Raw genomic sequence first — 20,830 nt, forward strand, 5'->3', positions numbered from 1 at the left:
ACTATCTGTAAAGGGTAAAAATACATACCAGTACATCCAGATCAAGAACCCACCTGATCCAAATACATCCCATGCTGCAATGTTAAATAAGGTCTCCTAGATTTCTGGAGCAGTGCAGGAGTTGTTTACAACTGATTATATACCATATGTTATTTCAGTACCACACAAAGAACCCATGTTCTACCAACCATCATCTCTTTTTTAAGAGTCAGAGGATGAGGCAAAGCTTAAAAATGGTCAATGGAGAAAAGGCACCATACAAATAAGTCACGACACGAGGGTGAAACAATATCTTTTATTTTCCAAATAGTGAATTATTGACTAAAAATATTAGCCCTGACAATTTTCCTTCTTATTATAACCTATATAGAATCAAGAGCTTACCTTTCCAAAGGAAAGGAGAAATATAGCTGAACACATAAGACAGTCTACTTGAAAGGACTCATAAGGTAGAGAATAATGTCTTTAAATATGTTTGCTCACATCTATTAAGGGCACTAGGAACGTAACGTCAGATGCCCACTAGGTGGCACACAAGTCTCACATGAAGGATAATGAAAGGTCTAGGACAAGGGTCCTCAAACTTGGCAACTTTAAGTCTTGTGGACTTCAACCCCCAGAATTCTCTAGCCAGCATTCCACAAGTCTTAAAAGTTGCCAAGTTTGAACACTTCTGGTCTAGGAGTTGCAGTGAGGTGCAAGGAATGGATTTAAACCTGTCCATTATGGGAGAGGGGGGAAAAAGAAAGATACGGCAACGTGTGAATCCTTTGAGGGCAGCATATATTTTCCTAACAGGCAACAGAAGAAGAGGCATCCACCCCACCCTGTCCCATTGGCACATGATGGTCAACTGTATCCCCAGATATGGAGATGAAAGTATTCCAGAGCTTTGTGATTGGGCCTCATAATAGTCGGATGTACAGGAACAGGAACGGTTACATGACCTCATATCCACTGCGGATTCCTTTCATGAGGCAACAGGCAAAAATGATGCCCAGAAGCTGGGGGGAAAAAAAGAAAGATGTTATTTAGCCCTGATGTTTTATTTAGAAATAGCAAGACTACTGCACTGTAGGAGTTGGGCAGGTACAGTGGTTAGAATGCAGAATTGCAGGCAAACTCTGCCTACAGCCATATATACTGCTCAAAAAAATAAAGGGAACACTTAAACAACACAATATAACTCCAAGTAATGTTACACCAACACTCCGCAGTCTGCATTGCTTGCCGATCAATTTCCGGTCACAATTCAAAGTGTTGGTTATGACCTATAAAGCCCTTCATGGCATCAGACCAGAATATCTCTGGGACCGCCTTCTGCCGCACGAATCTCAGCGACCGGTTAGGTCCCACAGAGTTGGCCTTCTCCGGGTCCCGTCGACTAAACGGTGTCGTTTGGCGGGACCCAGGGGAAGAGCCTTCTCTGTGGCGACCCCGACCCTCTGGAACCAGCTCCCCCCGGAGATCAGAACTGCCCCCACCCTCCTTGCCTTTCGTAAAGTTCTTAAGACCCATCTCTGCCGTCAGGCATGGGGGAACTGAGACATCTCCCCCGGGCCTATACAGTTTATACATGGTATGTTTGTGTGTGTGTTTGCTTTTAATAATGGGGTTTTTAGTGTTTTTTAAATTATTAGATTTGTTCCTACATTGTCTTTGTTATTGTTGTGAGCTGCCCCGAGTCTATGGAGAGGGGCGGCATACAAATCTAATAAATAATAATAATAATAATAATAATAATAATAATAATAATAAAATCAAACTTCTGTGAAATCAAACTGTCCACTTAGGAAGCAACACTGATTGACAATCAATTTCACATGCTGCTGTGCACATTCAACTTTATACAGAACAAAGTATTCATTGAGAATATTTCATTCATTCAGATCTAGGATGTGTTGAGTGTTCCCTTTATTTTTTTGAGCAGCGTATATATACATATACAGTGATGCCTCGTCTTACAAATGTCTTGTCATACAAACTTTTCGAGATACAAACCCGGGGTTTAAGATTTTTTTGCCTCTTCTTACAAACTATTTTCACCTTACAAACCCACCGCCGCCGCTGGGATGCCCCGCCTCCGGACTTCCGTTGCCAGTGAAGTGCCCATTTTTGCACTGCTGGGATTCCCCCGAGGCTCCCCTCCATGGGAAACCCCACCTCTAGACTTCCCTGTTTTTGTGATGCTGCAGGGGAATCCCAGCAGGGGAATCCCAGCAGTGCAAAAATGGGCTGGCAATGGAAGTCCGGAGGTGGGGTTTCCCAGTGAGGGGAGACTCAGTGAAATCGCAGCAGCGCAAAAACACAGAGGTCCGGAGGTGGGGTTTCAAGGACTTCGGTGTTTTTGCAATGCTGCGATTTCACTGAGGCTCCCTTTACTGGGAAACCCCACCTACGGACTTCCGTTGCCAGCGAAGTGCTCGTTTTTGCGATGCTGGGATTCCCCTGCTGGGAATTCCCCTGCAGCATCGCAAAAACACAGAAGTCTGGAGGTGGGGTTTCCTATGGAGGGGAATCTCAGGGGAAATCCCAGCAGCGCAAAAACAGGTGCTTCAACTGGCAAAAGGGGTGAATTTTGGGCTTGCACGCATTAATTGCTTTTCCATTGATTCCCATGGGAAACATTGTTTCGTCTTACAAACTTTTCACCTTAAGAACCTCGCCCCGGAACCAATTAAGTTTGTAAGACAAGGTATCACTATATATAGGTATAGTCACATTTTAACTGTGTTTGTGGAAGTCTGCCTTTTTGTGATGTGAAATTCTCTTTTTCAAGAACACAAACCGGAACAAGGTTACTAACTTTTTCCAGCAAAACAAAGATGCAGGTAAACATGCATTCAGATGAGAACCATGTTCCCACAAAACAACAGCATTTGTACCTCAAAGAAGGCAATGCCCAACGCAACTGCAGCCACAATCACAATGTGTTTCCTCATCCAATCTTCTATTTTTTTCACACAACCCTGCAGGGAAAGAAAACAATGTTTGGAGGACTCTCTCTAAAAACTAACGCTGGAACAGAAAATCGGTGTAGCATTATAGGCAACTTTGAGTGTGGGGAAACTAGGAATAAACTCCTATATGAACTAGGCCTTATTGCATGATTTTGGATGCCAAGGATGTCTAGCTATGGCCACTTTAACACTTGTGGACTTCAACTCCCAGAACTCTTCAGCCAGCCTTGTGAGCTGGAATACTGTCTGGGGAATTCTGGGAGTTGAAGTCCACAAATCCTGAAGGGGAGAAGACAACTCTGAACTAGGCACGGGGCTTCAAACTTGGCAACTTTAAGACCTGTGGACTCCAAGTCCCAGAATTCTCCAGCCAGCTATGTTCTAAGCCTAGCCCACTTCACAGGATATTATTAGGGCAGATGACCCTATGCTCTGTCCTTTACAAAGAGCTCAAAGCAGAATGAATGAATACATACCCATCCCAACACTCATGCCATACAAACCTCTTCGAAAGTATTCTCTGGCGTGGGATTTTTGGTACAGTTCATGTCCTTCTTGCAGCAGGAAGCGGGTACTTCTCCAGGCTTAAAGTCTGTGACATTATACCAGTCAGTATAACTGTTGATTCCACAGCAATTGTACTATAGTTGGGGATGGGAAAGACAAGAAGAAAAAGAGATGAACATTTTAATGAAGTCGGGGGCTCCAGTTTTGTCTTCGATAGTTCGTTAAGATATTGATGAACTGACAGAGCCAATGTAACAAGGTCAGCCAATGAATAGTCATAGCAACTAAGTCAGCCAATGGGAGCTAACCAGAGTCTGTGCAGAGATTCGAAACTGGAACTCAAGCTTAAGGCTGGGTGTGGCTCCAGTCTCCACTCTGTACTCTCTCACTCTGAACTCCGCTGAAATGAAACTAACTGCTTGTGTTTACCTCTAACTGATTGAAGAATTCTACTTGTGATATTGTAAATATATATTATGTTTATAAAAAAGTTTTTGAATCCAGCTGAATCAGTCATCTGGATGCATCTGGTTTTGATTTTGCAACATATTTTAATATACTTGACTTACATCTGATTAATTTATTAAATACATGATTGGGCCACATCTAATGCTGGGTGGCACCCCATCATACGTCCAGTTGAGCCACCCCTTAGCTTCATTCTCACACCTATAGACCGGGAATGGTTGGAGCTCAGCCTTTTTCTCTCCCTTTTTAATAGACTATATTCTCATCTGTGTTATATCTTCTTTGACACATATTCCAACTAGTCTGCTCCCGCCACTTTGGACCCACATCTCTCCTGTACTTTTCATTCGCCTCTTCCAGAAGCCTTTCTCCCCAGTTGTTCTGTTTCCAGGAAAAATGCCGGTTCTCTACTGCTCTTCACTGCAAGGATTCGGCTGCAGATTTGATCAATGGGACTATGTGTAGGAAAAGCAATGCAACAAGTATCACACAGACTGTAACTACAGACATTTGGACAAGTTGTTTTGGAAAGCAAAGGACTGTTGAAGGCAATACTGAAATCAGGAAAGGGGAATCTGCAAACAAATTAGGAAGCTTTTTTTTAAAAAAAATCCACTATTTATACCATCACTGCTTTGCCAATCCTCGAGTCCTAGAAGCACTTTTAGGTTAGGTTTATTAGGTTTAGGTTTATTGGATTTATATGCCGCCCCTCTCCGCAAACTCGGGGCGGCTCACAACAATAATAAAAAACAGCACAGTACATAATACCAAATCCAATGCCCACCCATCTAGTTACAATTTAAAATTAATAATCTCATATGGAAGACTCACTTTCTGCTGTAATGTATCCAAAGATTTCTTCACGGCTGAAATGTTGTAGTTATTCATTTCTTGATGGATTTCATCTTTAATCACTGCTTTGACCTGGGAAAGAAAACAAAGGAAGAGAGGCAGTAAGATTCAAAAAGTTATATATGAAGAATGAAAAAACTCCATTCAATGTGGACATCCTAATTTGAGCCTTAATCTGTACTCCAGCCTTTGCCTGTGCTGGATGTAGAATGCTTGGAATTGTGGTCCAAAACCTTTTTTCCCTCTAGGACAGTGATGGTGAACCTTTTTTTTTTGCTCTGGGGGCAAAAGGGCACGTGTGCGCATGTGCACAACCATAATGGCCTCCTCCCCATGCATGCACGCACAACCCCCCTGAACTTTCAGTTTCCGGACTTCTGGTAGGTCCATTTTTCACCTTCCCCAACCTTCAGGAGGCTTTCTTCAAGCCTGGGGAGGGCAAAAAATGGGCCAACCAGAAGTTCATTTTCGAACTTCTGGTAGGCTCGTTGGGTCCATTTTTCACCATCCATAAGCTCAGGGCTCTTTCCTGAAGTCTGGGGAGTGCGAAAACAGCCTCCCCCCCCCCCGAATGCTGAAAATCAGCTGGCCATCACTATAGGTTTATGCCTTATGTGCCCTCAGATATGGCTCCAGGTGCCACCTGTGGCATGCGTGCCATAGGTTTGTCATCATGGCCCTAGAAAGTTTCAATATTTAAGGGTAGGAGGTTACTGTGGCATCATTCCTGAAGGTCTTTCTTACCTTGTCTTTAAAGATGTATCCTGTAATGGCAGCTGCAATCTCCACCAGGAAGATTATAGTCAACAGGACAGCAAACTAAAGAGGGGGGGAAATCTGTTAACACCCTGGAGTAACAAATGGATCCCAATTGTCATGTTTCCCTTCATTTGGGATTTTGGGATTAAGGAGACAAAAATGTACAGCCAGTTCGGCTGACACAACCCACTTCCAGATTAAGATTATCTATATTCAAGAAATTACTCTATCCTCAAACTGGAAAATATTTTGTCAAAACAACTCTTAAATTCTAGTTCTCTATCATGACATAAACTAGGCTTCTCTTACATCAGAATATTTGGTTGGGAGTTTAGAAGTTTAGTATTTATTTATCTATTTATGACCACCCACTCACTCACTCACTCGCATCTAATAGGCACCAGTTGAGTAAGGCTGTACCACCAAATAAAGGCACTAGGCCCATCTTTAGTCAAAGGCTTCCATGCTCATCTAGGAAAAACAGATTTCTTAGCCTCCCAATAACAGTCTGCCCCACAACTTTATAATTCTCTCCAGTATTTGCCAATGCACTTCATCTTATAGCAACAATTTTAGTGTTAACAGACCCAGCATACAAAGACAAGTTTTAAAAGACAAACATGTAGCCACTATCTCTCTTGTGGGCCCTTTTAATATTCAGCACTAATCTGTAGCTTGCCAAGACCTTAGATTTATCCAGAAACACCCACTCACAATCTATAAGATTTTGGCCAATGGGGGATCTTTTGCTGCTATGATTTTAAAACACATTAAAGGCCATTTCTGTTGGGAATCAGAAGACGTATTTCTCCATAGAGTAACACATCACACTCTAGTCCAGGAGGGAATAAGGAACCTAAATTATGCAAAAGATATACATGGCTGTTGACATGACTTTGCACAGAGTTTTTGCCATAGAAAGGTTTTTAAATGATTTTAAAATACAGTTTTTGACCCAAGATGTTCATTGCTTACAGAAAGGCCAAATAAAGCTCCTGAATGGATTTCACAAGTATTGTTAAGTCCCTGTTATTTCTGTTCTTATTACCATTTCTCCACCTCTCTTAAAAGACCGACAAAGTATTGATAAAACCTTCAAAGTTTTAAATGCAAAACTCTAGTTTTAATATTTTAATTTTACTTGCTTTATAACTAGTAAGCCTGCCTGAATTCACCTTGTAGGGGAGATGGGTGGCATAAACATATAATGATTAAAAATATACTTTCTGACTTATTTGTAAAGGGCTCTGAGTTAGACTGGAATATCTCTGTCCCATTCCTTTTTGAATTATTTTCTCAACTGCAAAAGTATTATTACAATATGGTCTGTGGCCATAATCCTACAATCCCCAATATGGTTCTGGAGGAGGTTACTCATGTTGCCCGCTATGACGGATTCAACTCATGGTTGAACAGGTTTTTAAAATGAAATGGGGAACTGGCAGGCTAAGTTCCAGCAACTTTTTTCTTTAAAAAAAATCAATGTAAAACTTATAAGCCGCACAGACATCCTTAGAAAATAAGCAGCTCTTAATATCGCAGGTATGCCCACCAATTCAAACAGCTAGGAATAGCAGTTGCCAGATTACATGTGTTTCAGCCCCAGGGGCCTCTGGCTAAGAATTGTTCAGGTGGCACATTCTTAGGAAACATTTCTGCAATGAGACATAAATAAATCTGCAAAGCAGCTGCATAACATGTTCTGCTTGATTTGTCCCATTTCCCAAGAAGTAACGCTACAGCTCCGATTTGTTGTCTGAATGCAGCATCAGGATTAAGCCGGTCAGCAATTTCATAGCTCTTTGTTTCTTCTCCATCAACCTCCCCGCCTCTCACCGTGGTGACCATGCAGTAGTTCTCTTTCACTGCCCCGCAGCAACCAAAGAAGGAGATGAAGAACACTATGACGCCCACGGAGAGGATGACAATAGGAGCAGCAGAAGCCGATGCCGGTCCGGTCATCACCAGCGTGTTTTTGAGCTCGATTTGTACGTAAATCCCCAGGGCAATCAGAGCAATTCCGCAGAGCTGTGGAGAAGGAAAACAAAGCATCAGCAGGGTGATGATGAGAAGCAGGGAAACAGCTATGTACGAGAAGTGGTGCCTCCTCTTCCCTGGATGGGTTCCAGATGAGGCTAGAGAGATAACTGCTGGTGTCTTAATTGCATTACCACACTGAGCAGGAGGCTGGACTTAAACAGAGCTTTTCCAACTCTAAGATTCTGCCATAATCTTAGAAGTGCTGCAGCTACGGAGGAAAATAGGCTACAGGTGTGTAAGACTTTTAACCCACCAGTTTGTCTCTTCCTAAAACCCTCTTGCTGCTGAATTTTAATAGTCATAAATTGGTGGCGTGCTTTCCTATTTCGTTGAGTCGTGAAATAAGAAAAGTGAAATAATTACTATTTTACCTGCTATTAATCTCTTTGGTATCCATAAGGCACTATACTATGCCAGAGGTCTTCAAACTTGGCAAACTTGAAGACTTGTGGACTTCAACTCCCAAAATTCTCCAGCCTGGGAGTTGAAGTCCACAAGTCTTCAAGTTGCCAAGTTTGGGGACCCATGCACTATGCAATACCTGGTTTTATTCTGTTATTTTTAAATGTTTAAAATTTAAGGAAAACAATGGAATGGGAAGCTATGGTGCCACAAAGTTTTAATGTCAAGAAAGCTTCAGGTCTATCTCTCTCTCTCTTATTAAAAAATAAAAACAGATAACTAAAGCTTAGTATTTCATTTGATTGTTGTATTTCAAATGTGCTCACAATGAGCTGGGAGCCCCTGATGTAATGCAGGCCTTACAATAAGTTTATCAGAGTAAGAAAGGGAAAAAAAACAATAGCTAAATTCAGAAAAACAGAAAACCACATCTCAATGTGTGGGTGATGCTGTTCTGTGCATTATCACCACATCCTCCAGGGGCCCTGTTTACATGTTAATTTAGATCCCACCATTCTTTCTTTCTTTTAATAAAAAAAAACAATCTGGTAAATTGGCTTGAGGGATAGCAGTTGCTGCAAAGTTACACAATGAGCTTTCAGAGTTCATTGTGGTTGAACATGGACCATCCCTGCCCAACAACTCAATCATCACACCAACGTATTCAGTGCAGTTCCCCAATCATTTTCCTCTTTTCTGATGTAAAGGAATCTATCAACTTTGGCCCAAAGGTTATCCTTCCTTCAAGCAAAAGAGTTAAGGTAATCGGAGAAGTTCCCCTATTGTATATATTACAATGCTAACTTCCACTAACCCAGTTCCAGCCTCAAAATGGTGGCATAGGCAAATGGGCACATTTGGAAGACTTAATGTTTTGTCCTCCTCCTCCCATGGAAGCATTCAATCTCTTATACCTGTTATGGTGAATCTATGGCACATGTGCCACAGGTGACACATGGAGCCATATAGGACGGCACACGAGGTGTTGCCCTAGGTCAGCTCCAGTGCACTGATTTTCGCCTTTTCAGCCATTATTGTTCTCCCCAGGCTTCAGGAAAGCCCCCTGAAGCCTGGGGACTGCGAAAAACGGCCCAACGGGAAGTTCACTTGTGTGCATCACCCCAAGCCTCCTTTTTGCCGTCAGAGGTCTTCAGGAATTTCTTTGGCTTTGGACAATTGCAGCCAAGCCTCCCACACCTCGGCCCATTTCTTCTGCAGCTATCATGGCTTTCCTGAAGGCCTCTCTAGCCGATAACAGAGCTCCAGATGGATCCAGAGCTCTGGTATCAGCTAGAGAGGCCTTCAGGGAAGACTTCCTGGCTGCAGAAGCAATGGTCAGAGGTGTGCGAGGCCTGGCTGCAAATATCTGAAGGTACGTCGTAGGGCAGCTCCACTTCCATTTTGTTTCTGAACTTCAAATTGGCCCATTGGGACACTTTTCGCTGTCCACAGACTTTCCTGAACCCTGGGGAGAGCAAAAAATAGCCCAACGGGCCTAATGGAAGTCTGGAGGCTTCAGTGAGCCTGTGTGTATGCATTGGGGGGGGGGGGGGAACACTGGAGGTTGTGTGCATATGCAGCAGTATTGGGCTTCAGCAGGTACGGTCAGGTGCGCAGTCCTGGTTGGAAAAATGGAGCTGTGCCTGCAGCTCCAGCTGACCAGCAGGCAGACAGGCATGTCAGTGCAAGATTAGGCTTCTGCACATGCACAGGAAACCAAACCTCACACCAGGACGCTCACATGCCCGAGATTTTGCTGATTTTCAGCACTTTTTTTGCTTCCGCGCATGTGCAGAAGCAAAGAAATCACCGAAAATTGGCAAAATCTCATGCACACAAGTGTCCTCACGCAAGATTCAGCTTCTGAGCATGCGCAGAAAACTGAATCTCATGCCAACAGGCATGCCCACTCCTGCCGTCGGGAATGCACCGTTAATGCCGACAACGGGAAGCCTTTTCCTGATGTGCAGAGCATTGCATTATGGGTGTGGGCATACACGCTATTACGCACACCCTTTTTGACACCTGAGCCGAAAAACGTTTGCTATATATTGTACAGGCCAACTTTGGAGAAAAGCTTGCTAAGCTATTTTCTACCTGTTGCCTTCAGGTAAGCTGAGTGAAAGTCCCATCAGTCCAATCACTAGTGGGCTGGATCATGCACAGAATGAGTGGGAATTGATGTCCAATCCCTAAGCAATGTACCCATCTATTAATTAATTAAATCTAGAAAAAAGGGAATTAACTCTTGTTTGTGTCAATAATCTGATATCCTCTCGATGTGTCCGGTTACAATATCAACCAGTTAGGAATTGTGTGTATTGCCATCCAGGAAACAACAACCAGGGCATCAGGTTATTTATTCTGAGCAGCATCACAAAAACGAATGGGTTCATTCATTTATAGAATTTCAGCACCCTCCAACTCCGGAGTGACTCTTAGATGTTTAAGTGACAGTATAGAAATGATTTCATGAATTCTATGGACCACATCAGAACAAGTGTCTTAAAAATGAAATGGGGACAGTAGGTAAAAATAATAGGTTAGTGTCCTGCTAAACTGGGACAAAATAAAGAAAGCAAGACTTGTGTATATTTTGCTATCAAATCATCCATACAATTATTTAAAATAATGCTTGCTTAATACCTGCTCATTAATCTAGTTATAACTTCCAAGTTTTTAGAACACATACATTATGCAACACCATTGGACTTCTTATAACTTTTTAAAGCTCATCTTGTTATACACTGCTGTAAAGATGATGTCCTATCCTCTCACATTATCTCTCCTTCTAAGATTATCAGGTTTGATCAAAAAGCTTGGTCTCAATTCTGCAAGAAAACAACCAAGCTCAGAGAGCTCCAACGACCTCTCATGCATGTAATCTTGAGAGCTTATGTTAATCCCCAGTTCTTTATTTTTTTGTATTCTACATTTCATAAACCAACCAAGGTTGTTAAAACTACCGCACCACACACCAATGATATAAATCAACTAATACTAATCAATCTACTAAATACAATCCAAGTTAACAATTCACTGCAGATCCAGCAAAAATTCATGATGGGCAATTATGTGCTCATGAATTCCTTGTCTAAATTAGTCTTAATTCGGTTTCCAAAACCTTGTGCACTTTCATTCAAATATTAACTGAGTCCAACTTCTTTAAGATCAGCCACTGCCAATGAGATGAGATCACTTCCTGCACTTATAATGATGAACCACCGTGAATATGTTTGTGAAAGAAGACTCTAATGTGCCAATACCACAAACTTATTTTAGTTAGTCTAATGTGTTGCATTGATCTCGGGGAAATGCTTTCAAAACCACGCCCTCTTTTCACCATTCAGGTGAAAACCAAACACATTTATATATATAACATTTAATTTTCAAAGCAATAATTATTGCTTTCCTCGCTTAAATGAAAGGTCTTTCAATTTTCCCTCCCCTACAAATCTATTCATTTCACAATAGCCTGTTTTTAAATGGCTCATGGAATCAGATACGTAAATACACGTCTCTATTTCCTTTTCCTTTTAAAAAAATGCATATTTCATCTCACCAAGAATCTGGTTGCACACATCACAAATTTGGAACGCAAATGCATATGGAAACTTTCTCTAGGAAGATGACTAAGATGGGGGAAAAATATTTTTTATACTTGAAACACTGCTGGGGTTGGATTGTATCATGTTAAAATCTGCTTAATTTTGTGTATGGGAGGGGGGGAGGTTGTTAAAGATATACGTGCAGAAAACAGTTGTGTTCAAAACAAACCATGGCCTCAGACTATAAAACAGCAGGCTGTATATTTGGAAACACTTTGGCACATGTGCTTAATAGAATCAAATTACTAACTGGTCTCTCAAGGAAAGCCAGCAAGGACAAAGAGACTAAAAGGTTCAGAACAGGAACAGCAATATTTTTAAAAGCAAACAAAAGATTTTTTTTTTAAGCGAGAGAGAGTGCACTTCTAATAGCATGAAAGCTAATCCTAATAACAAGATCTGGATCTGCAAAACATAGAGTCTTCTCCTCTATCTTTGCCACACATTTCCCAAATAATAAGAACTTCCTGGATTTAGTGTTTACCTTTTTACTCTATCGCAACAGGATGGACCCACCCAAAAGCAAAGAGGCTCAGCCTATATCCTGATAGCACACTCAGCTTTTTTCTACAATAGTCCAAGCACAAAAGGCAAACCCACAGAGAATTATTTCTATTGTAACCACAAGGACATTTTATTTGTATCCTGCCTTTTTAATTTTTTTGCAAATAACTCATGGAGGCAAACATCCAGCCAAACACAGTCCTTCTATATTTTCTTCACAAAAATTCTGTGAGATGAGTTGGACTGAAAGAGAGTGACTGATCCAAAATCACCCAGCTGGCTTTCGTGGCTAAGGCAGGACTAGAACTCACCAGTTCCTGGTTTCTACCCTGGTGCCTTCACCATTAAACATAGGCAGCCAGCAGCAGAAATTAATTTTGACCCTACTCAAGAAAATATGAAACTCCACAGGTGGAGAGAAGAGGACACAGAAAGGATGCTCATAAAGTCCTCATTTATACTTTTGATTTATAGTTGTCATTTACAGTAGATTGACTCATACTTGTTATGATTCACCGGTCTCAACATATTTCGGATGTATGTTTACACGTACACATATGTATAGAGGACTCCTCCAAAGAGGAAGCAGAGACCCTAGCATTGGAACACTATGAAACAGACCATAATTAATTTGCTTTGCAGACGCGGTTTCAATACTTGGGATTATAAAACAATTCCTTAAGGGTCATGAGGAAAAGTGAGTTTGCTTTCCAGCAATAAGGATACCTTGTTGGCAGAATGGGTGGGACAACAAAAGAGGGAACCGATATATACTACAAAGTGTAGGTTCAAAATAACTATTTTAAAAGAAAAAAAAAATCCTAAATGGAAAAGATTATCTTTGCTGTTCCTTGTCACTTAATAAATAGAATAGTATTAACTTCTCTGTTAGGGATACTGCTATGATCAACAGAATACTTCAGTATTAATGTTTCTATAACAAAAGAGTTAAGAAAAGGTTTTAAACCCTTTTTTGTCTAAAATATTGTTTCTAAAATAAAGTGAGATATATGATATGGATTTCCTGACTAAACCAGCATATCTACATGGTAGTCTTCTTCCCTATCAGTTTTCTCTTGACTTTTTCATTCAGCATATATTGAGCAACATTCTTATGGATTATTTGTCTAAACTGACCTTATACATCCCTTAGGTTTTCCCTTATACAGTGTTCCCTCGATTTCCGCGGGGGATGCGTTCCGAGGCCGCCCGCGAAATTCGAATTTCCGCGAAGTAGAGATGTGGAAGTAAATACACCATTTTTGGCTATGGACAGTATCACAAGCCTTCCCGTAACACTTTAAACCCCTAAATTACCATTTCCCATTCCCTTAACAAACATTTACTCACCATTATTACTGGTATCACCATTGTATAAGACACTTAGTGATCCTGATATTTATAAACATAATTATTTATTAACAATAATTATTTTTTTTGTTATTTATTTGCAAAAATTATTAGTTTGGCGATAACATATGATGTCATCGGGTGGGGAAAACCGTGGTATAGGGAAAAAACTGCGAAGTATTTTTTAATTAATATTTTTTGAAAAATTGTGGTATAGGCTATTTGCGAAGTTTGAACCCGCGAAAATCGAGGGAACACTGTACTAGGAGTCTCCAAACAGAAGAATTGTGGATTGGCTGGTGGGGAAATTCCAGAATTAACTTGCCAAGTACAGAGACCCCTGCCTTATACTATCAGGCTTCTTTCAGACAGCCATCAACCCTATTCTTTTACTACCTCCTACAAACTTTTTTTCACAGTCCTACGAAGAATACTTTAATAGCCAGTTCAAATAGTGCAACACAAGTGGCACAGAAACAATCCAGTGTTACTGTTTTTATCTGTTTTTCCCTTTATATTTGGATAATTCAATTGTGAAGGGCTGATCCTGTCTGGGCAGTCATAAAGAGGCAATATTTAAACAGACTAAACAGAAATCATTTCCCTAGTAACTGCTATCTTTGTTTTTGCATTACAGCCAGGCAACATCTGGCTGCTGTGCACATTAGGACAAATAATCCCACCAATTCCACTGTTCTGCCAAATAAAAGTTGGCTTACCATTCTAGAGAATAAAAACCAACTATTATGCTTTTCCCCAAATACAAAAAGGACAACTTAACACTTTCATAATTTGATTCCTGAACCACCTGAGATAATTTTTATGTGCAACTAAACCTGCACATCTTCTGAGATAGATGTCAATTCTTGTCACTTTGGTCCAAACAGAATTAAAGAGAGGCATAGTCATAATTTATTTTCTCTCTAAGTGTGAGACCACCAAATGTTTACACTGGCAAATGAATTTCCAGATCATAAAGTTTCCTTTATGTAAATGGGGCCTAACCACAGGAAATAAACTAGTATCTAAATTTCAGAGCCTATTCAAAGGTTCCTACACAAAATGATCCTTTGAAAAAAATATATATCTGGAAAGTAAAATCCCAACAACTGCTCTTCTATAAAACTTAAACATTGGAAACCTGGCACATATTTGGGCAGGACTGTATAAAAAGGATTCTCCCACATTTAGTATCTTAATAATTTTTTTTTAAAAAAATGTGTTAATACAATTCTTTAAAAGCAGGCAAATAAGGTATTTGATTCCAAGAACCAATGCTATTTTGCCATCAAAATATACTTGCACATATATTTTCATTGTTTAAGTACAATTAAAAACATGTACACAAAATCAGATTATCAAAATGCATCTCATTAATGAAATGTAGATGCTGATATATATATATATATATATATATATATATATATATATATATATATATATATATATATATATATTTGTTTTCGTAGATTTTCACTGGTACAGGTATGACGGTCTTGGTATATTCGGGTTTCTTCCCGTGTAGGATTTGGAAATTTCTGGCGACGTTTCGACGAGGTCTCACTCGTCATCTTCAGGCTGGTGTTTCTGTCCTTGGTCTAAGGCGAACACTGCGAGACCTGAGCTGCCTTCCTTCTATAAATATTGGTGGCTGGGTGTGGTTTGGATTGTAAAACAATCAAGTAGCCTGCAAGTTCCAACTACTAAGGATATCACGCCTAATCTACAACCATTAACTAATCAGCATACCTCAGCTACATCAACGACCCCAATTGTTACCCCACTGACTCACCAGGAAGTTTCTACACAGCAGGCAATTGCTGAGCCATCAAACCACACCCAGCCACCAGTATTTATAGAAGGAAGGCAGCTCAGATCTCGCAGTGTTCGCCTTAGACAAGGACAGAAACACCAGCCTGAAGATGACGAGTGAGACCTCGTCGAAACGTTGCCAGAAATTTCCAAATCCTACACGGGAAGAAACCCGAATACACCAAGACTGTCATATATATATATGTGTGTGTGTGTGTGTGTGTATGTATGTATGTATGTATATGTGTGTGTATATATATAGGTTATGGAACCCAATAATACCACAAATTATTTTAGTAGAATTAGGGATAGATTTTTAAAAAAGTAAGATTTCACATTTAACTCCCTTTTTTAATCCATTCCACAAGAGTGCTCTTCGCCCAGTTGTCTTTATCATTTGGATTGCAGTAAGAGATAGAGAACAAACATATGGCTAATTCACTCTTCTCACGGTTGCCAAAATAAACATTCTACAGTACGAAGAAAGGTCAACAGTTCTTATCAAATTCTTATCATCTATTTGGTCCAATAAAAAAGTCCTGTTTCTCCAAAAGGAAATTCCAAATTCTACAAGGATATTGGGGAACTGGGGGGGGGGGGAATGAATACCTTCCTTATATATTAGTTCTTGCAATTTAACAAATTTAATCCCATACAGCACCACCAAGTGCTCCTGGGAAAAACCAACATCATTTTCTAATTACTAAACCTCAACTGATCCCAAGTTTCCAGTAAAGTAGCATCCTTTGCTGCCACTGGCCTCTTACAAATGAAGCCCATGCCAAACATTCTGTCTGTGTACAGGCATTTTTTTCATACTGCTGTGCCAGCTTCACCCACAATTTGGTATTACTCCATCAACTCTAGCTGTAGCTAGGTATTAAAGGTTGATTAATTTATTTTTAAAAAAACTTTTTTTGCAGAATTTTCTTCATATAAAGAAAAAAGTACATATATAAAATATAAGCATATATTAAAAACAATAACCAAAAAAAGGGAACTGGGGTATTTAGACCCAAAGGAGGAAAGTTTGGGCACACTCCTATCTTTTTTAAAAACTAGCTCCTTTCTTGAAGCTCACATGATAGTCACCAGGAGCCCTCCGAAAATCCTGGATGTCTTTGAGTTAAGGAGACAATAAAGACACAACTACAGGGCAGTAATAGGGCAAGTCCATTTCATATGAACAAATGACCCATTTTACACTTGCAACAAAATGAATAGTCAGCTTTTAAAACTGTCAGGTTTGTACCACCCAGAATTTGTCACAGTAAGTATTGAAAAGGGATGTAGAAAGCTAAGTTTATTTCTGTGGTTGGGCAATTTAGCAAGTCATGCCATTTCTACAGAATTAGGATATGTAATCCAGATCAGTAAAAGTGCTTTGAAAGTCTCACTAACATTCCACAGAACCTTGTTTGCCAACACCAGGAACTGGCTCTGTGCTGCAAGCACATCAGCAGCAACCACTGGCTTTCTTACCATACAGAGAATACCACAATGGCTGCTATGGTAAAATCAACAATTTCTTCCACACTAATCATCAAAGGGATAATGTGCAGCTTCAAGTCTAACAGGAAACCACCAAGTTCTGGAACTTGGTGTCTGGCAATTTCATTGGCCAAACTGATACCAGTCTCAAAATGTTCAGCTATTTGTGGGCTGAACTTTCTACTTCAGCAATTTATGTTTTTTATGAAGTTATTTTGTGCATTGGCCCATTTTATACCAAGTCAGTAGTTTAGCATCTGAAACCATTCCTGTACGGAGAGGCAGAGAAGCACATCTTCCTTCTAGCATATTAATTACATTCACCCATTGTAGTAATAGCAGTAATATGGTTTGTTTGGTTTGGCTTAGCAGGCCATGTAAATCCAACTGTTTTGGCTAAGCCTGTTTTACAGAAGTTGAGTGAACCGTGGCTTACTCAACACGATGATTGAACAAGCCATGACATAGTAATACTGTACAAAGCCAACCATTTTCTTACAACAGGGCTTTCCAACCTTTTCACTGAAATTTGTGTAGGATGAGCAATGCAAATCACCAAGGCACAACTAACCCTTTTTCAGATATTATCCCAAGGACTTCAAAATTAATCTATACAAATTAATCTATACAAATACAGTTGAAATCTCATGAGATTTTGACGCTCTTTTCCAAAATCTCACAACAATTCAAACAGGAACCTAAACACCTCGTGGGCTTTGATGATCTGTCAAGATTTCAATTATTGAAGGACTACTGTTAAAGTGAAGTTTAAATTTGCACTGTTAAATTAATGTGTTTATGCTATTTGTGAATTGTTTGGTGTCATGGAATAATAATTCAGTTTTATTTTTGTTTTCAAGCCAGGATTTTACATTTGTGGTTTTTGCGTTGAAAATGGAAACTGTTCTTGGAAAGGAATTAGTGTCACTAATTTTAGTATTACTACTAGTATTTCTTCCAATTCTACCAATCTTGGTTACCAGGAAAATTACTGATTTAATAGGTTTCAGGTATACAAGTGGAAGTACCTCAGATGTTGACTACTGTAGAAATATAATACAAACTCAAACACTGACCAGGTCAGCAGGATTTATTTATCAAATTTATCAAGGTTAAATTGGTTGATAAATAAATTATCAAATTTATCAAGGATAAAACTTTAAATCTTGACTTCCTCTAGTAGTGCTTTTAAAACCTGTTAAAAGACAATGAAATGTCTGGCCAAGCCTTCAGGAAGATGTGGTAGCAGATGGAAGCTTAAACTATCCACCCCATAGCTATATATAAAGCTTCTCCAGGGATAATAGTACAAACAGAAACCAAACATATTCCAAGTAAACATACTCCAGAAATCTTGGCTAGGGAAGGAGGTCCAACAAGTAATCTATTAATCACCCCCCCACCCCCACCCCCACCCCCAAAAATATTAACTTACCCAGAATATAAAGTTGAAGAAAAATATCAGGTATTTAACACACTTCATCCCACCTTCCACTCCCATCTTGCGTTTTTGTCTGTGTTCCTGTAGGGGAAAAGAACGAGAAGGGAAGGAGATAAAATCATTAACAGGAACAAGGATAGGGAACAGTCTTTATTAATAAAATGGAGGTTGTTGTTAAAAAAAAAGGAAACGGGAAACTTTCCCGAGGCGGCAGAAACAGAGACCTGCAATTCCTGGAATCGTGATCAGGTTTAACTGAAGGAACGGGAGGGGGGTCGAAATCCTCCGCTTATTACTACAGTAGTAACTCCGAAGTATCGAAGGAAAGAGAGCGAGCGGGCTAAAAACAGGACACGCGCTCCCGGCCAAGAAGTTCCCAATCCGGGACAACACCCAAAACTTCCCGTCTTCCCCCGCCCCACCTTACTCCCTGACGTAAAACCCCCGCAAGCGCCTCCTCCCTCCCCCAAAGCCGGTCATTTGCCCCCTCCCATACCACCCACCCCCTGGAAATGTTTGGGTATGTATAGGGGGGCAGAGGGCGAAACGGAGAGGGGGGGGGAGTAAGAGGAGGGGACAATTGGATCCTTGAACAGCGTGGCAGCGCGCCCTGCCTCGGCGACCTAAAACTACGCCCGCTCCTAAAGGCGTCGCGTCCCCTCCCGCACCAGATTTCACAACCCGGGAGCTTCAGGAGGGGGGGGGGGAGGTGGCCGGAGAAAGGAAGGGGAGGACTGAGGCGGGGGGGGGGTGAAAGCCCCCAGGGAGTTATCCCAAAGCAACTAGCGGACCCTCCCCCCAAATTGCATTTCCCCATTTCTTTCTCCTTTCTCGCTTTTTCTTTCCCAAGACTGCCATTCAACCCGTCCTGTCCCCCCCCCAACTTCCCACTCCCCCCCCCTTGTCCTTTAGCTTACCTTCCTCCTCAAGGGGACAAATAAGCAGCCCGCACCGAACGGCTAAGGACGGAGTAGTAAAAAAGCAAAGCGTCGCTTCCCCGCGTCTTATACCGCTCCCCTGCCCGCCCCGCGTGCGCCTTCTGCCTCAGCAGGCGTCACTTATTCCTTGGCTCGCTCCCTCCTCCTCCTTTTTCTCCCCTCCTGCGCCACCCTCAGCGTTACGGAGCCCAGCGGCCGGTCATGTGAAGGGAAGGGGAAAAGAAGACCCACAAAATTAAAAGGCGGGGGCCGGGGGGGAGGGAAGCGAAAGCTCAGCTGACGCTCCGCCAACTAAGTCAACAGGACGCGTGGAAGGGGAAGATAGCGGGAGCAGCTGACTCAGTCAGGCGTCCGAGGCGCGCCGACTTTCTCCGGCCTTTCCACACATATACTGTACACTTAATAAACGCATACACTCCCTCAACGCACACAAACGCCCTCCACCCGTCGGGCTGGAGGATCCGCCTTGGAAGCGGCGGGGAAGCCGGTGTGGCTCTCAGTGCGCTCCGTCGGATCCCGAATCAGCGGGCTCTAAAACTCGCGACGGAAAGGGGGGGAAAGCAAGGAATTCATAGGAAAAAAAGTTTCTTCGCAGGCCTGAGGGACTCCTGCATCCGCCTTTCTAAATCCGCTTTCTCGGGATCGAGTGGAAGAGGCTTTGAACTCGGTGTACAGGTAGTCCTCGACTTACAGCGCTTCGTTTAGTGACCGTTCAAGGCACGTGACCTTTCCCCCGTTTTTCCCCCTTTCCAGCATCCCCTGATCACTGCATCGAAATTCAGACACTTCAGGCAACTGACTCATATTTATGACGTTGCATTGTCCTGGAGTCGTGTGATCCCCATTTGCGACCTGATCAGTAGAGTCAATGGGGAAGCTGGATTCATTTAACAGCTGGGTTACTAACTTATTAAGTGGAGTGCTTCACTGAAGGATTGAGGCAAGAATGGTTGTAAAATTAGGCAAAATTTACTTAATGTCACATTTCACAGAAATTTGGGGCTCACAGGAATTTGGGTCTCACAAATTTTGGCCTCAAAAATTGAGGACTACCTGTATTAATTGCTTTAGTAGTGGGACATTACATAATACAGTTAGTCCTCGACTTACAACAGTTCGTTTAGTGAATGATTAAAGTTATGATGACAATAAAAAATGTGACTTATGACGTTTTTCACTCTTAACATGAAGCATTGCAGCATTCCTGTTGTCATGCCATCAAAATGCAGATGCTTGGCAACTGACTCATATTTACAACAGCTGCAGTATCCTGGAGTCACCTTTTGCGACCTTCTGAGAAGCAAAGTCAATGGGGAAGAATCAATTAACAACCATACTGGCATTACTAATTTAACAACTGCAGCGATTCACTTACCAACTACATCAAGAAAAATTGTAAAGTGGGGCAAAACTCATTTAATATTTCACTTAGCAACAGACATTTTGGGCTCAATTGTGATCATAAATCGAGGACTGTGCCCAGTTTTGTCCTCATTAAAATAACCCTGCAAGGAGATTGGCCTGAGAAATATTGACTAGCCCCCCAAAGTCATCCAGTGAACTGAGAGTAAACTTCTATGGGAGTCTCCCAACTCGAATTCAGCATCCTAACTACTACATCACATTGGCTTCCAGCTTCCTTCCTCCCTGGCTGGGTTAGGCGTTGCAGTTCAAAAAAAAATAATAATTCTGAAA

The 20,830-nt window shown here is 41.3% G+C and overlaps 1 protein-coding gene across 2 annotated transcripts; it reads right to left on the reverse strand.

Annotated features, from left to right (window-relative positions):
- Nucleotides 1–281: 281 nt before the first annotated feature.
- On the reverse strand, nucleotides 282–19,915 carry CD63 (CD63 molecule). 2 transcript variants are annotated; one of them, XM_070740456.1, is made up of 8 exons: nucleotides 19,115–19,915; nucleotides 18,192–18,278; nucleotides 7,386–7,577; nucleotides 5,535–5,609; nucleotides 4,770–4,862; nucleotides 3,464–3,601; nucleotides 2,886–2,969; nucleotides 282–1,004 (listed from the first exon to the last, which is right to left on the reverse strand). In XM_070740456.1, the coding sequence occupies exons 2-8, from the start codon at nucleotides 18,255–18,257 to the stop codon at nucleotides 939–941; spliced, it is 714 nt and encodes a 237-aa protein (XP_070596557.1). In that variant the 5' UTR covers nucleotides 18,258–18,278; nucleotides 19,115–19,915; the 3' UTR covers nucleotides 282–938. The 2 variants fall into 2 exon arrangements, with proteins under 2 accessions (XP_070596557.1, XP_070596558.1); XM_070740457.1 differs by lacking the exon at nucleotides 19,115–19,915 and adding an exon at nucleotides 18,422–18,866.
- Nucleotides 19,916–20,830: the final 915 nt, after the last annotated feature.

Source organism: Erythrolamprus reginae, chromosome 2, assembly GCF_031021105.1.
Source record: "Erythrolamprus reginae isolate rEryReg1 chromosome 2, rEryReg1.hap1, whole genome shotgun sequence".
NCBI classification, from domain to species: domain Eukaryota; kingdom Metazoa; phylum Chordata; class Lepidosauria; order Squamata; family Dipsadidae; genus Erythrolamprus; species Erythrolamprus reginae.

What these genes read in the sequence shown, in the direction of transcription:
- CD63 (XM_070740456.1), bottom strand. Translation starts at nt 18,257, where the DNA reads ATGGGAGTGGAAGGTGGGATGAAGTGTGTTAAATACCTGATATTTTTC. An exon ending in TCTTCAACTTTATATTCTGG is followed by an intron (nt 7,578 to 18,191) that starts GTAAGTTAATAT and finishes CCTTCTCCACAG; the next exon opens with CTCTGCGGAATTGCTCTGAT. An exon ending in TGGATACATTACAGCAGAAA is followed by an intron (nt 3,602 to 4,769) that starts GTGAGTCTTCCA and finishes CCCCAACTATAG; the next exon opens with TACAATTGCTGTGGAATCAA.